General features: G+C 51.9%; 1 protein-coding gene across 8 annotated transcripts in view; it reads right to left on the reverse strand.

Annotated features, from left to right (window-relative positions):
* Positions 1-5,523: 5,523 nt before the first annotated feature.
* The window catches only part of LZTS3 (leucine zipper tumor suppressor family member 3), a 134,251-nt gene continuing 122,254 nt past the window's right edge, over positions 5,524-17,520 (reverse strand). For all 8 annotated transcript variants that reach the window (XM_073342961.1, XM_073342955.1, XM_073342957.1 and 5 more), the window contains one exon: positions 5,524-17,319. In XM_073342961.1, the coding sequence (XP_073199062.1) occupies positions 16,609-17,319 (711 nt within the window). In that variant the 3' untranslated portion in view covers positions 5,524-16,608. The remainder of the gene's footprint in view (positions 17,320-17,520) is intronic.

Here is a 17,520-nt window from a genome sequence, read left to right on the forward strand (position 1 = left end):
CTTGTGCCCGGCCCCTGGGCAAAGGCCGCGCCGCGCGCCTGGCTGGGGGCATCAGCGCCAACGGGGGTCACGCCCCTGCCACCTGTTGTCATGACAACGCCAACGGGGGTCACGCCCCCGCCACCTGTTGTCATGACAACGCCACGCCATTGCCACGCTTTGTCATGCCTCAGCCATGTGGGGACGGGGTAACACCGGGGGTGGCACCATGTGGCGCGACGGACACTTGACAAAATAACTTTACTTAGTGATGGGCATGGGGGGGTGAGGGTGGGGGGTATGTCATTCAGTCATTCCCTTTTTTGAAAAATTACCACGGACCTCAGCATTTTTTACCATGGACCCTTGTGTCCGTGTACGGACACGCTGACCCCTGGGTAACACCAGCGTCAGCCCAACACCACGCGGTGTCATGCCCCCTCTGCCCCCCACCTGGGCTAACACTGGCATCACGCCGGTGCCACATGGTGTCACACCCCTGCTACCTGGGGTCACGCCGGCGTCACGCCGGTGCCACATGGTGTCACACCCCTGGAACCTGGGGTCACGCCGGCGTCACGCCGGTGCCACATGGTGTCACACCTCTGGAACCTGGGGTCACGCCGGCGTCACGCCGGTGCCACATGGTGTCACACCTCTGGAACCTGGGGTCACGCCGGCGTCACGCCGGTGCCACATGGTGTCACACCTCTGGAACCTGGGGTCACGCCGGCGTCACGCCGGTGCCACATGGTGTCACACCCCTGCTACCTGGGGTCACGCCGGCGTCACGCCGGTGCCACATGGTGTCACACCCCTGGAACCTGGGGTCACGCCGGTGTCACGCCGGTGCCACATGGTGTCACACCCCTGCTACCTGGGGTCACGCCGGCGTCACGCCGGTGCCACATGGTGTCACACCCCTGGAACCTGGGGTCACGCCGGCGTCACGCCGGTGCCACATGGTGTCACACCCCTGCTACCTGGGGTCACGCCGGCGTCACGCCGGTGCCACATGGTGTCACACCCCTGGAACCTGGGGTCACGCCGGCGTCACGCCGGTGCCACATGGTGTCACACCCCTGGAACCTGGGGTCACGCCGGCGTCACGCCGGTGCCACATGGTGTCACACCCCTGGAACCTGGGGTCACGCCGGCGTCACGCCGGTGCCACATGGTGTCAGACCCCTGCTACCTGGGGTCACGCCGGCGTCACGCCGGTGCCACATGGTGTCAGACCCCTGCTACCTGGGGTCACGCCGGCGTCACGCCGGTGCCACATGGTGTCACACCCCTGCTACCTGGGGTCACGCCGGCGTCACGCCGGTGCCACATGGTGTCAGACCCCTGCTACCTGGGGTCACGCCGGCGTCACGCCGGTGCCACATGGTGTCAGACCCCTGCTACCTGGGGTCACGCCGGCGTCACGCCGGTGCCACATGGTGTCAGACCCCTGCTACCTGGGGTCACGCCGGCGTCACGCCGGTGCCACATGGTGTCAGACCCCTGCTACCTGGGGTCACGCCGGCGTCACGCCGGTGCCACATGGTGTCAGACCCCTGCTACCTGGGGTCACGCCGGCGTCACGCCGGTGCCACATGGTGTCAGACCCCTGCTACCTGGGGTCACGCCGGCGTCACGCCGGTGCCACATGGTGTCAGACCCCTGCTACCTGGGGTCACGCCGGCGTCACGCCGGTGCCACATGGTGTCAGACCCCTGCTACCTGGGGTCACGCCGGCATCACGCCGGTGCCACATGGTGTTACACCCCTGGAACCTGGGGTCACGCCAGCATCATGGCACTATTACACAGTGTGTCACGTCATTCCGCCACCGTATGAGGTCAAAAATGTTATGAAAACTCCCAGGTAATGTTGCTTCATTGATGTGTGGCTAGTATAAGTCACTGATCACAGGGTATATTAATTTGCAGCGATGGGGGAGACCTGGACATACATCTGATAGTCATAACATGCACCAACTACTGCCCCAGGGGAAACCAGCTGCTCCAGACAGATGTGTTGCCTTTTCTGGGGCTAGGACAGGCCGCATTAGCCTGGTGCAGCTGTTGCCTCGGCCAGCGGCAAGGTCAGGAGGAAACGTCTAACGGCGGCTCATGCTGGGTCTGAGGCAGTCAGACCGCGCCAGGGACTTCGGGGCTTTAAATAGAAATGGCAACGTCAGGCCTGACCGTTCCCAGTGTACAGTCAGCTCGGCAGCAGCCCCCTGGGCAGTGGGGCAGAAGGGGATATTGAGCAGAGCTGCTGCCATGTGAAATAACTATGGTAGGGAGCAGCTGTAACGTGACCGGCTGGAAGATGGCAGAGGTGCTCGGGTCGCTGGGAATTCAGTGCTACATGTCACCCGTTCACGTACAGTGTGACGTCCCAGCAGGTGTACGTGAACCAGGAGCGGGTATCGGGGGATCAGAGCTGCTCTTGTGTGTGTGTTGTAATGAACCAGCTTTGTGTCGCTGAATGAGTGTGCCAGGCCACAGGCAAGATAAAGGATCTACTATTGCTGTTATAGGGGAGTTCTCCTGTAGCGCAGGCTGGAGATGTGCCTGTGCAGGGGGTGTGAATCCCAGCTTCTTGTGTGTGTGAGATTTCCCCAGTTGTGTTCCACAACACAGGGCGGGCAAACGGACCAACATTTCAAATTCATTTCAGGGAGAACTGTGACCCTCCCCGATCAGGCCCCCCATGGCCTGTGCTCCCTGTCCTGCCGACCCTCTCCAATCCAGCCCCCAGGCCTGTGCTCCCCAACTTCCCCTGACTTTCACCGATCCACCCTCCCATCCTCCCGACCCTCACTGATCTGACCCCCCCACCTGTGCTCCCCAACCTCCCCTGACCTTTACCAATCCACCCCCCCATCCTGTGCTCCTCCCCGACCCGCACAGATCCAACCTCCCCCATCCTGTGCTCCTCCCTGACCCTCACGGATCCACCCCCCCATCTTCCCGACGCTCACCAATCCGAACCCTCAACCTGTGTTCCTCCCACTGACCCTCACTGATCCAACCCCCCGACCTGTGCTCCTCTCCCTGACCCTCACCGATCCAACCCCCCGGCCTGTGCTCCTCTCCCTGACCCTCACTGATCCAACCCCCTTACCTGTGCTCCTCCCCTGACCCTCACCAATCCAACCCCCCCAACCTGTGCTCCTCCCCCTGACCCTCACTGATCCACCCCTCCAACCTGTGCTCCTCCCCCCGACCCTCACTGATCCACCCCCCCATCCTGTGCTCCTCCCCCAACCCTCAGAGATCCAACCCCCCCAGCCTGTGCTCCCCATCCCTCTGACCCTCTCTGTTCCAGCCCCCAATCCTGTGCTCCCCTTCCCTGTGTGTTGGAGTCAGTGTTAGAATTCAAGGATTCCTGGCCCCCAGTCTTGTGCTCTGCACCCCCCATTTTTTCTAATTGCTTTGTTTGATGCACCCCATTCATTTACGTGTGTGTTGCTTCATGCTGTAAACACTGTGCCTACCTGGGACTCTGCATTTTCATGATGCTGCAAACCCCAGCATGCAGAACTCCAAGGCAACACTGGGGACAGACCCCAGCTCCTCCAGCTCAGTGAGCACAGGCCCCTACCACTTGAGCTAATAGAGGGTCCCCGTCAGCAGTATTGGGCTTATGACACACAGTTGAGCAGTTCTTATAACCAAAAGAAGCTCGGTGGTACTCAACCTTTTCTGTACAGGGATCCCTCTCCCACCTACTTGGGATCTAGTCAGGATCCACCCTCCATTTAGCAGTAGAGGAAGAGCAAGATGGTTGCAATACCGATACCTCTTCATGTTGCCATGTTGATTACCCAGATAGTGATGGTGGCAAGTGGGCTGAGGCCAGAGAACCCTCTGCTAGCACCATGGGTAGAGCAAGAATATTTGATGGCCCCTCCAGGCGACTCTGGGAAACCCCTCGTCCCTCTTGCTCATCTCCGTGTATTGGGATTTGGAAGTTCTTGCCTGAGTGTCATGGCTGAACCACAGCAGTAACCGGAGTGCAAGAACCTGTCGGCTTCAGTGACTTATCCCTTACCGTAACCCAGCCTCTCCCAGCGAGTCATTATTCATCGTATGCTCACGAGCCCACGTTTCCGGAGCTGGCGCAGCTAGGACAGTGTAAGGCAGCGGCCGGGACACCGACACGACAAGCTGCATCCTGGAGTTTCTAGTCTGCCGCTGGAACAACCAGCGTTCACTCTGTGTTCTAGCACTGGGCTCCCTCCAGCCCAATCTGAGCAAAACAAGACTTCTGGCAGCTGTGAGGGAGAGGGGGGAATTTTCAAAGACATTCGGGGGATCGAAAATCACCTCCTCAAAACCTGAACAGAACAGGTGGGGCATCAGGCAATCGGGCAGCAAACTGATGGTGGCAAGTTGAGCAGCCCGTTCATCTGACCCCCTCACCCTTCCCTCCCCACTTCTCCCCTCCTGCTGTTCTACTGACGGAATCCCATCAGTTGAAGACCTAGTCAATTTTACTCAAGAGTTACAAGCAAGTTCAGGTCCAACTTCTGCCCTTTGGTCTGCTGGGCAAAATTGGGGGTTTTACCATTGCATTTACCTTTACAGTTGTTCTCCCTCCTTCCCTCCCTCACACAGACAGCAGGGAATCTCATTAAGGTCTCGATCCTTCAGTTGGATCCACGCAGGCCTGGCCCTGTGCCCACCTGCAGCCATAAAAGGGGGTGGGGGTCCTTTCTCCCCAAGGGAAGTGATCGCAGGAGGTTGTGTGTTACAGCTGTCAGACAGAAACATGCACTAAAGGCGTAGGGCCTCTCTTGAAGCCTGGCTGGAGTGTAGCAAAGGTGGGAAAGGAATGGAGAAGGCAATAAATAACCCTATTGAAGTAAATAGCAGGCAGGAACCTCTCCAGAACAAACATTCCAGGACCCTCCCAGTGCTCGCAGCTCCACTCTCAGGCAGAACAGAGGAACAATGATCACTTTGTTAATCCCTTGGTGTCAAATCCAGTGACTTTGGCCCCTCACTACCTGTCCCCTTTTTTCCTTAACCACTCTGCTGAGATATTACCAGCAGCCTTCCCTCCTGGAGGGGTGGTCAGCCTGAGGAACAAGGATGGTGGCCCACATCAGACATGCCAACTGGGGCAGAAGCTGGAGCTAGGGCTGATTAGGATTAGCTCAACCTGGCCTGGATGAGCCTCCTCCTTGCTACAGGTTTCAGAGTAGCAGCCGTGTTAGTCTGTATTCGCAAAAAGAAAAGGAGGACTTGTGGCACCTTAGAGACTAACCAATTTATTTGAGCATAAGCTTTCGTGAGCTACAGTGCCCCTATCTGTCAATCAGGGAAGGATGGGGTGGCGGGATGCACAGACACAAATGGGAGATAGGGGCTCCGCTTTCAATGGGAATTGGGTGCCTTAAGGACTCTCCAGTAACCAAATGGTTAATAATATACTCTCCCACCCAGTGCATGAAGGCCCCCTTCTATTACTGTGACAAATCCATTCATTGAATGAAAGCCAGCAAAACCCAGACTGCCCCAAGCTCAGAGCGAGCTGAGGCGAGAGTTTCTTTCTTCTGTGGTTTGTTTTTAAAACCTGTGCGACCTTCTCCCACCTCAGACACAGCTGCCGAGGTCTGAACGCTGAGTGCGTCTGTCCATTCGCTCCCACTGCCCCTTTCCATCTAAGAAAATATAGACCAGCCAGAAGTGCAGGTTCTTAAAAGGAGCCTTTCTCCATTTTATTTTGCTGGAATAAAAACCCCTCACAGTCAGATATTGATCTAGAGAGATAGCTAGAGATACGTATACATATAGATCTTTACATATATATATACACACCTATCTCTATATGGACATATATATATATGTACACTGTAGAAAATCCAAAAGGCAGTGACTCTTCACAACATTATAACCCGATGGGGATGTACAATAGACTAGTCGATTGTGAAATGTGCTGGAGGTTTAACAATAGGTTTCTAAATGGATACATCTTTGCTGTACAAAAAGTCCAGGGTTTTTTGTTTTGTTTTGTTTTAATTTCTTTTCTTTAAACACATTTACCAGAGGCACAGTTAATGCGACGGTGTCTGAATGTGGACATGAGCCACACTTAGGTTTGTTTTAATTAAAACTTATTCTTTTGAAAGTATATGTTTTCGTGGATGTTTTTTCCAAGTCTTGCTAGACGGAGTTCAGAGAAACCCATCAAAAGTCAACGTGGAACACAGGGGAACAGTTTAACTTCTGGTTTGAATTCACAGTAAGAGCAGATAGTGAGTAAGAAACAAAACGCACAAGGTCAGGACTTAGCTGCAGAAGATCAGGACTTACATTTACAGTAGGGCTGTCCCAAGTGTTGCCTGCAGGTCTATACGGATTCCAAAGAAGCCGCCCGCAGCTAACCCAACCCCTACCATCGGCAGGGCCAGGCTCCAACCTGTTCAGCTGTGGGGTTTTTATTGCTGGTGAACCCAGACAACGTTAGGCCAGATCCTCAGCTGGCCTAAGTTGGCATCTCTCCACCAAAGTCAAGAGAGCTATGTGGACTGCCAGCAGCTGAGGATCTGGCTCACTGTTGCTGTAAAGGAACAGACACAAGACAGAGACAAGCAAATAAGCCATGGAAATTTAGTTTTGATTTAAAAAACCCAATGTAAATGCAAAGGCAGGTTGGACACACTCCTGGCAGGTCACCTGTCAGGGTCCCACATGCCTGGGTGCTCCCGGTTCACCGCTTTTAGAAGAGCAAATGTCAGACTTAGAGAAGATCTGAGGAAGTGCAAATGAAAACACCCTTCAGAGGTTCCAGCTCAGAACCTGACTCTGTCATCACATGGTAAGAAACTGCATAGGCATTTGGTTTGCTCAGCACACTACTAGGGTGTGGCATTTTGCACCAGTGGGGTAGATCTGCCCATGTGGTTTTGTTCCTCCAGTCATCCAAAAGGAGCCAAGGTGCCATCCCAATAGACTAGAGAAATACAGTGTCTTCCTAAGAGATGGGCTCAAAATGATACTCTGGATCCAACCTGCCCATACTTGGATTCTGACCAAGTTTGGATCCCAGTCCAAAATTCAGAGCTGCCCCGGTCTCTGTTTGGATCTGAATATAGCAAACTATGGCTGTAAAAGTATGGACACAATGGTTGCCAGTGGGGATCAAACTGGTACCTTCAATGCCATAAACACAAGCCCTCCCGCCTGAGTTAAAGGACTCCTTCTGTCAAGAAGCAGAAAGCTGTTATAGTTGCAGGGGCCAGCCCCTAGAGGGAGACATGATCATGCATACTAGGGGATTCTGATTCACAGAAATCTGAATCACAGCCCAGGGAAGGCAATGGAAAGACTCCCACTTACTCAGATGGAGTCTGAACCAGGGCTTGGGCCAATGTATTACACAAACTCTGGGGAAACTCCAATCTCAAGTCAAACTCTGTAGCTTGGGCCCATCCCTCATCCAAATGTCATAGTCCTGGCTCCAAGGGAAGAAAGCTATGGGCTTCTTATACGCATGGTCTGACATTAGGAGCATCTAAAGGCCCCATCAGAATGGATGGCTCTGCCTGACAGTATCTGGAGCAGGAAACAGCTACAGCTAAATCTTGCTCGACAATTAAATATCTTTGTAAGGGAAAGCCAAGATTGATTTCTTCTGAGAAAATAACCATTCAAATCCAGAAAAGTACAATCCTTGCTCTTCAGGTGCCTTGCCTGACACTGGGCCAAGCTATGGATTTTATAATATATTCAAGGATTTATGATCTAAACGAACAGACTCACCTACCAATTTGAGCCATATCCCCAATGTCTCCAATAGACCACCCTGTGTCTAACTTAGCTCCGGAGCCCTGTCTTCCATTTGATCTGCTAAGAGAGGTCTCCATTAACAAGCTGGCGTTTGCTAATAGTTCCCACATTGCAGTAGTCATGACTGTCATTGTTTCCCTTTCCACTCAGATCAAGAGTGATCTGTGGGACCTGTGGGGGAGGGGGAGGTGGCAACAGCTGTGTACATATGTAACATCTGGCAAACGAAGTTCTAAGGGATCCGTCCCCCACTTGCTGCTCTGCGGTGTGTATGAGGCATTGCACTGTGGCTTGCTGCTCGGTTTGGAATGGTTTTCCAGCACGGTTGCAGCCAGCTGGCTGCAGTTGTAACACTGTTTGAGCCCCCACCTAATGCACTGACAAGCCATGTGACAATGGCGCATGCTAGGCAAATATAGGCAGAGCATGAGAACTACATTACTTGGGAGCGAGTTCGGAGCATGTTATTGGCTAGCACAAGTTGTTCCAAGAAATATCTGCACACACTGGACCGGGAAATCATGGGGATCAATAGTTGTGCTGGAAAACAGGTGACAAGCACAGCTCCCAGAGAGGCAATCCTGAATTGGCTGTAGCTAGCATAGGTCAAGCTCTAAACACAGATGGGGATGACAGGGCAGATCCTGCTAATAATTTCATGGCAAAGGAGCTGCCAAAGGCAGCTGATTACTAACAGAAGATGGTTCCTAAGAAAAGAAGGGCAATAGTTCCTTAATAGTGGAAGATCCAGGCCTTTCTGCGATCCCCCGTATAGTAGGCACTGAGATTCACCCTGCCAGGGGCTGACTCCCGCTGGCTTGCCGAGCCAGTTGCTAGGAGTTCCAAAGGGAAGGGGAAATGGAGCGATGGCTCGTAGGTGCGACATCTCTCAGGGGCGCTTGCACGGTGGTCCCAGGCAATGTGCTGGGGCAACTTCCATGGTGTTTGGAGAAGGGCCTTGAGGGCAAATGTCCTGGTGGGGCAGAAGTGGTCATGTGTGTGGATTTTGTGTCTTAGGCTACAGGGGTAAAAACAGGAGAATTCTTCGCACTGTATCAAATGTGGGGCCAACCAGGCCTTCACTGCTGTCACTGTGCTGCACATCCTGGCTGCTGAAACCTGCCCCAGCAGCTCGGTTCCTCACTACTTGAGCTAATGGCCTATTGCCACCAGGTGTGAACAGCATAGGTCCTATAACGCAGTGCCAATTCCATCCAGCAGTGGGCAGTAGTTCACACACATTAGCCTGATCACTGCAGAGCACATTAGCATGCCCCTTGTGCCAAACCGTGGCCCGCTGTGGCCTTGAGCCCCGCATCAGTCGGTGAGACATCACTACCTCCAGGAAGTTTATTCTTTGTGAGGGACATTTAATAAGTTCTCTCCTATGAGGCGAGGGGCACAAGGGGGTAGGGGGGGAAAGGCTGTTCCCTTTGTTCTCCCATAGCACTTTCAAAATAGGGCTCTCTCAGGCAGCACATTATATTTTTCTTACCCCTTTCAGATGGAGATCTCAGGGCATCTTACAAAGGCTGTCCCTCTCTGGGCATTTCTTCTGGGCATCCAAGCCTCAGAAGAAGAATGGAGGGAGCTTAATGGCCTTGTCTAGGTGGGCTTTGTGGAAGGTACGCACCAAAGCAACAACAGGACGTCAACATCTCAGGTTCTCCACAGGACTATCAATGGGTAGAAGGAACACAGAGATAAGCAGGAGAGCAAGGGCCCAATCCAGGGAGATGGAGAACACCCCCCATTCCTATTGGAGTCAATGGGGGCTTGAGGATGCTGAGCACCTTGTCGGATGAGGCCTGTAGTCCAGAACTTAGCTCTTGAAAATGATTTCTGCTCCTACAGTCACCCACATAGAAGTTACAGAAGTTTCTTTTTTTGTTTTGTTTAATAATCATATATACAGAACTAGACCATTATTTACATCCAAGTACACTTGTCTCTGTATAATTTAGCAGCATATAGTATATGATTCGGTTCCTATTTCCGTTAATAAGCACTTCACACAAAAAACCATCAGTGATTTTCCTACAGTTTTACACTAGCAACGATATTGTTTGCTTGTCTGTTTGCAGCGATGCGGTTGATCGCCAGTCAGTAGATTGGTGGAGGCTAAGCAGTACTGGGCATAGCTAGGTGCGCAGTTTTAATCTCTAATCCTTTCCCGTATGGCCATTACACACCTGCTGCTCTGGAGACAAGCCAAAGCAACGCAGGTGTGACGTCTTAAAGCAATAAAAGCAAAATCATGGAAGAAAAACAAACACATAAAGAAATAAAGGATCCCATTCTTCCCTCCCTTACACGAGTGTAACTCATTTGAGCCAAACCTGCAGCTAATGTACGTCCGGAGCTCTGCGGCAAGGAAGTTATGCGGATGCACATCAGCCAAAGATCTGCCCTACTGACTTCAATGGAGTCGTTAAGGATCAGAACCTTCTGCTTGGCAACCCACCAGCAAGAGGCACCTCAGGCAGCTCGCTGGGGCATTAGCTCCATGCTGACCTGGGAGGGAAGAATGCCCGTTCCTGAATCACCAGCCTAACTTCTGAGCGCACCTCGGGTATTCGGTGCGGCTCTCCCACCAAAGGAATGGAGGGCTCAGAGCTGCGTAGTTCAAGAGATCTGAGTAGATCCCAATCCAAGGTGACATATCTGCAGGAAGAAAGGTAATGACACACGACCAGAGGGGTGGGAACAGGCACTTTCCGCCTGTAAGGTGGAAACTCTCTGCACAACACCCTCTCCTGTCCTTAAGTGGCTCTGTGGTCCCTAAAATCGGCAGTGTGTCCAGCAGAATGAGTCCGTTTTCCACCCAACAGTTTTGGTGGGGACTCAGGGAAAGGAAGGGAACGGGATTGTGCACTTGCTGGCATTTCGGCAAAACATCTGCCTACAGGATTCACGGGGTAAGTAACCTCAAAAGGGGGCAACCTCAAAAGGGGGCCCTCAGCTACCCTCTTGTAATGGCAACACACGGGTGGGCGTCATACACAAAGAACAATTTGCAGCACAATCACCCTGCAGAAAAGTCACGCCTGGCTAATCTAGTGGCCTTCTATGATGAGATAACTGGTTCTGTGGATGAGGGGAAAGCAGTGGACATGTTATTCCTTGACTTTAGCAAAGCTTTTGGAACGGTCTCCCACAGTATTCTTGCCAGCAAGTTAAAGAAGTATGGGCTGGATGAATGGACTATAAGGTAGATAGAAAGCTGGCTAGATCATCGGGCTCAATAGGTGGTGATCAATGGCTCCATGTCTAGTTGGCAGCCGGTATCAAGCAGAGTGCCCCAAGGGTCGGTCCTGGGGCCAGTTTTGTTCAACATCTTCATTAATGATCTGGAGGATGGTGTGGATTGCACCCTCAGCAAGTTTGCAGATGACACTAAACTGGGAGGAGCGGTAGTTACGCTGGAAGGTAGGGATAGGATACAGAGGAACCTAGACAAATTATAGGATTGGGCCAAAAGAAATCTGATGAGGTTCAACAAGGACAAGTGCAGAGTCCAGAAGAAGCCCATGCACCGCTACAGACCAGGGACCAAATGGCTAGGCAGTGGTTCTGCAGAAAAGGACCTAGGGGTTACAGTGGACAAGAAGCTGGATATGAGTCAGTTTGCCCTTGTTGCCAAGAAGGCCAATGGCATTTTGGGCTGTATAAGTAGGGGCATTGCCAGCAGATGGAGGGACATGATCATTCCCCTCTATTCAACATTGGTGAGGCCTCATCTGGAGTACTGTGTCCAGTTTTGGGCCCCACACTACAAGAAGGATGTGGAAAAATTGGAAAGCGTCCAGCAGAGTGCCACAAAAATGATTAGAGGACTGGAACACATGACTTATGAGGAGAGGCTGAGGGAACTGGGATTATTTAGTCTTCAGAAGAGAAGAATGAGGAGGGATTTGATAGCTGCTTTCAACTACCTGAAAGGGGGTTCCAAAGAGGATGGATCTAGACTGTTCTCCTTGTTCTGTCATCTGCTACCATTGAGTAATGGTCTCAAATTGCAGTAGGGGAGGTTTAGGTTGGATATTAGGAAAAATTTTTTCACTAGGACGGTGGTGAAGCACTGGAATGTGTTACCTAGGGAGGTGGTAGAATCTCCTTCCTTTGAGGTTTTTAAGGTCAGGCTTGACAGAGCCCTGGCTGGGATGATTTAGTTGGAGATTGGTCCTGCTTTGAGCAGGGGGTTGGACTAGATGACCTCCTGAGGTCCCTTCCAACCCTGATATTCTATGATTCTATGAAATGGTGACTTTGCTGAGTCTGGCTTGTTAAAGTGTCTGGCTAATTTGCATAGAAAACAGCCAGTTAAGTAAGGGGCGGTGGAGTGTTCAAGGTTCAGCTTTTTCTTGGATTTCCCTTTGCACTGGCTGATTCCTATCACAGCCTTAATGTCTCTTAAACATCGCCAGATCCTCAGCTAGTCTAGCTCCGACTTCAGTGGAGTGACACTCATTTACAGTAGCTGAGGTTCTGGCCCAGAATCTTCACCCCCCCGCCCCCCCGATCAATGGTGGACAATGGACATTAAGGGTGGTCTTAAAACACACCACCTGCCTGTTTACTCAAAGATCTGGGATGCTACAGTGCATTGGATAAATATGCATTTAGGGGCTTTTTAATGCATGGATTGTTGGCCTCCCTACTCTGGGACACACCTAGGGTATATCTACAAAGCAACTAGACGCCTCTGAGTGTGCCAGCCAACTCTGGCTCATGGGACTCGGCTGTTTCATTGCTGTATAGACTTCTGGGACCCTCACAGGGTCCTAGAGCCCAGGCTGCACCCCAAGCCCGGAATTCTACACAGCACTGAAACAGCCCCACAGCCCAAGCTCCCACCCCGAAGCCTGAGTCAGCTGGCATGGGCTAGCCGCGGGTTTTTCTTTGCTGTGTAGACATACCCTGAAGGAGCTTTCAGGAAGTGTACTATTGATCTGATTAGATCACTCTTTATTTAGGGAATGTTCCTGCAGAACACGTAAATCTGCAGTCAGGGTCTGTTCTGCACTTGTTAGGCATCAGTAGGAATCTCAGGTATGTATTGAGTGGGTAGATGGCAACAATGTGAACTGCTAGCTGATGCTAACACAGGTTAACATCAGGGGTGTGAACATTCTCAAAGGCTGATTGGGGCCCTTTAGAATGATAGGGGGAACTCCTGGCACCACTGAATTCAGTGGGAGTTTTGCCATCAACTTCATTTGAACCAGAATTTCACCCCTAGTAATGGAGGAGCTGTAACAGGTCCTGGGACTCATCCCATTCGGAGTGTGGATCCTGTTCCCCTAAACATCGTCTTGTTAAATGATGGCCTGAAAAATGACATGTAAGGTTGGTCTGAAATCTATTAAAAATATTTGTAGTTGCTCAGCCCTTTTCCCTTCCATCCAAGGAGCTCAGAGCTCTTTGGGGACAGGAATAAATTCATCCCTGCAAGGTAGGGAAGGATGGTTATCCTGGTACAATTCATGGGGAAACTGAGGCATAGCAAGGTGGCTTGCCCCAGCTCACACAAACAGAAATCAGACACCCCACCCCCCCCATCGCTTAACTCATGAAGAAGCCTAACTCTGAAGGTTTAGGGCACTCAGCCCGTCACGCTGACTGATGGGGACTCAGGGTGCTCAGCACTTTGCAGGATCCAGCCCTCACAGGGTAGGCAGGTGGCCAGCTCCATTCAAGTCAAGGGAGTTACTCTGCTTTACGCCAGCTGAGGAACTGGCCTAGCTAATTTAAAAGGACAGAAATAGGGCCTAATTTCGTACACGCTTAATTCAGCCTTCGCACACAAACTAGGCATTTGCAGACCCATGTGGCCCAGGTATGGTTCCAACAGGCCAACATGCATATTAGACACGCCCCACTGCAGGTGCACAGAACGTTTGCCTGTGGAATTGCACTGCCTGCTGCTGAAAGCCAGGCTGCAGCTCTCCAGGAACTGTAACTGCAGGCACCGGGGAGGGAAAACGCCCTGGCCTGGAAACGGTGCCAGGTCCAATGTTCTAGCCGAGCCCTATTCGCTGGTGTCTGCATGCTGCTCTATGCACACAGCCTCAGCCCTGTGCACCCTCAAGCAGCACTTATTATGGCCAACTCTGCTGCCTGGCTGGGGTGGATTAACGACTGGCACCTGGAAACCTGAGCAGGGACACAATTGCACCACTAAAAATGGGCAGCTCAGCGAGAAATCAAGCTTGCAATGCTAATGCCAGGTCTCGTCCATTGCTAAGACTGGAATGCAATAATGTGCCCTGCTGAAGCCCTTGTCGACGGATGGTGGCTGGGAAGCAATGCCCCCTCCCGCACCGTCCTGGCTCTGTAGACAGAGATGACGGTGGCTAAGGTTGCTCCTCTTCATATGACTGGGAGCTTTGCCACTGATCTTGCTCCCACTGACGTCAATCTCCCTCCTACTGTAAGTGCTTCCGCTCCCATAACTGGTCTACAGGGAACATGGTCAGAGCCTGACTCCTTTCTCACAAGGATGTTATACTGGAGTCATTCCATTGACTTCAACGGAGCAGAAACTGATTTAGGGCCTCATCCAAAGCCTGTTAAGTCAATGAGACTCTTTCTACTGGGCTTTGCATCAGGCCCACCCGGTATATTCAGTATGTGAACCCCATCTCCAAGAGCCAGGCCCACTCCTTGTCCTACATAGCCCACACCAAGATCAGGACAGTGCCATTTGGCCATCAATCCAAGGCCGTTTCTGAGACAGCTGGCTTGGGTTCGTCTCTGGGACGGCCAGTTTCACAGGTATTTGCTTTAGTTTTTGCTGGACTGATGCCATATATTTTCTTTGCCTCCCCTAGCACAAGAGCAGCAGGGGGAAAACTGAGGAGCCCTCAAGATCAATTGCTGTTTCCCAGGACAGGCTGCGACAGGTCATCCCGCTAGATGCCTTCACTTGTACAGCAACAACGACCATTGTCATCCACCAGCACCACCCGTAGCCCATGCTGGTCCCTGCTGGCGCCTGCTCAAAGGGCAAAGTCAGCTGGGAAAACAACAGACAAACTCCCTGAGAACTGGTCAGTTTCTCCATTCTCTAGTGAGCCCTGCTTGCTGACTGCTGGGCTTCCCCCAAGATGTTCTAAATCCCAACCAAAGTTCAACCCCCCCCGAGGAATTGTGAGCCACCAGCTCGTAGTGAGAGCTCAGCTAAGGGGACATATGGAAAATAAGCAGCTTCCATGCTTTTCTTGGCTGCTCTTTTCCCAGTGCTGAGCCTCTCATCCTGCCTTTCTCGCTCAGTACACGCTTGGGCCTGAATGCTCACTGAAATCACCGTGTAGGGCTTTGCGTCGCTGCTCATTCTACACCCTTTGTTCCTTCTAGCTCTGCCTCTGGAAAGGACACCGGGCCTCCTCCTGAGTTACACTGAGTCTCCCGCACACCACTGCTTCCAACTGAGTCCCATTTGAAGACCCCTTTACACTTCCGGAAGGGTGTGACACATCCTTAGTAGGAGACAGAATCAGGCCCATTTATGGCTGAATGCTGCCCTTGGGTCCAGGTGTGAGACTTGGCGATTGTGCACCTGCATCTGCAGGCAGAACTGGGCCCCTAGGATTTTCCTGCGGCTCCGACTCAGTATGGTTCTTAAGCACATGCCTAGCTGAGGCCTTTGTTGAACTGGGGCCTAACTTCCTATGCGAGGGTCTTAACTCCTGCCACATCTATACATGGTGCTGATGCTTGTTCACTAGCAGAGCAGAGTCTGCAAATGTGTGGGTGGTTTCCTGAGGCCCTTTTGTAACTAGGCCACCTCGACAGGGAACAACGGCAAGAGGAAATGCAACCCTGGCACCTTTCTTTGGGAATGGGATAGTGTCACCACTTGGCATCCCCCACGCGTTAATTTCTGGTTTGGACAAACATGGAAGGAGTTTGAATGCTTCTCTGAAGCTTACTCCAAGTTCTTTCCTCTGGGATCTCTCCTGAGGACTGGGAATTGCTGCCTGAATCACTGGGGATTCCTTATCTTGGCCAGGCCAGAAATACAGGAAAAACAGTGGGGTTTGCTACAATTTGCCATTTCTGCTTCTAGTCCTGGTCATTGTCAAGAAGTGGAAGGGGACGGGAATGTAAATAGCAAAGCGAAAGCACAGCATGTATTCGGAACCTCAAACGCAACTCTCGGGTCATTTTGGGCAGCGGTTGGTGTCGGCTCATTGTACCTCAACTGGCTTATTCTAACCCCTAGTGACATCATGGACCTTGGCAATTGTTAGCAATGTACTTGCTATAGAGACCTATCGGAATAGGGTCAAAGCCTGGTTTCACTGAAGTCAATGGCAAGCCTCCTACTGACTTCATTGGATTAGGCTGTCAGACAAGTATCATGGAGATAGGATACCGTGATGTGCTGAACTGCACGGTTCTTCTGATCCCAAGAGCTTTGCTCTGTTAGCCAATGTGGCTAAAATGCCCTGAAAAACATTGTCACTTTGCACTGTTTTGCTGCATGAACTGACAGGGAGGGGCGGGGGGGAGGAACAAATGGACAGGGCAGGGGAGTTGATGATGGTGGAAGGGATGGCAGCATATAGAGAAGTAACAGTCACGGCAGATTCCAAAAGGGCCACTGGGCCCTTCCTAGCTGTACCAGGAGAAACTGATGTAGCATCATCAATAGTATAACAATGTACACCCACGGTTAGTTTACTTACAGAGCACTGAGGAAGAGAGAAAGGGTGGGGGGTTTGGTGCATTTACACCTCTGGTGAAAAAGCACATCATCCTTAGGAAGATCACTGGCAGGAGTAGGTAGTACATGCACAGTAATAAAAATTACTTTTATTGACTTGGTCCCGTGTTAGATCTCAGTGGACTCTATGCGCTCTAGCCTGGATGGAGTCCATGGTTTTTTCTCCTCGGCGTAAGGTGGGCTGGTGGCCTTTGTGGTCATCTCATTCACCTTGTGCTCCAGGAGCTGGTTCTTCTGGTACATCTCCACGTAGTTCAGCTGTAACTGCTTCTGGTATTTGATCACCTTCTCCTTCTCCTCCTGCCACGTGCGCCGCTCCTCCTCAAAGTCCATCACCTGCTGCTCCAGCTGCTGGCGCTCCAGCTTCAGCTCCGTCTGGAGCCGCTCCACCTCCTTCTTCAGGGCAATGACACGGTCCTCGTTCTGGCGCTTCATCTTGGCCTCATCGCTCTCATAGGCCAAGGGGTCCCTTAGTTTCTCGGTGAGCTCTGCACTGAAATGGCCATGGTGCCCCATGCTGGCCAGCGTCTGCTTCAGGCCAGAGACCTCCAGCTCACAGTGGTTGAGTTTTTCCCTTAGCATCTGCACCTCATTCATCTTTCTCTGCAGCTCATTCTCGCAGATCTCCAGGTTGACAGTCTTGGAGCTGTAGGAGTCTTTCAGGGTGGTGATCTGCTCCTCCTTCTCTCTCAGGAAGTTCTTACCTTCTTTGAGCTGAGTCCGCAGCCCCACTATCTCGTTCAGTTTCTGAGAGACGTCAGCTTGGGAATCCTTCAGTTGTTGCTTGAGTAGTGAGATCTCACCAGCCTTCTGGCACACCTGGAAGAGCAAGCAAGAGCTATTCACAAGAGCACAACATGTGCAAAAGGCAATTTTCAGTGGCTTATAACTTGGCCAAATCAGAGTGGCTTTTCTTGGGGTGAGCAGGGGGGAAGTCCTTGACCCCAGAATTATCCCCCTTCTAAATCTTTTTGTTCCCACTCCAGTGCATGGAGGTGATAGAGCTCTTCAAAAAAACCC

This window comes from Lepidochelys kempii, chromosome 4 (assembly GCF_965140265.1).
Source record: "Lepidochelys kempii isolate rLepKem1 chromosome 4, rLepKem1.hap2, whole genome shotgun sequence".
Classification (NCBI taxonomy): domain Eukaryota; kingdom Metazoa; phylum Chordata; order Testudines; family Cheloniidae; genus Lepidochelys; species Lepidochelys kempii.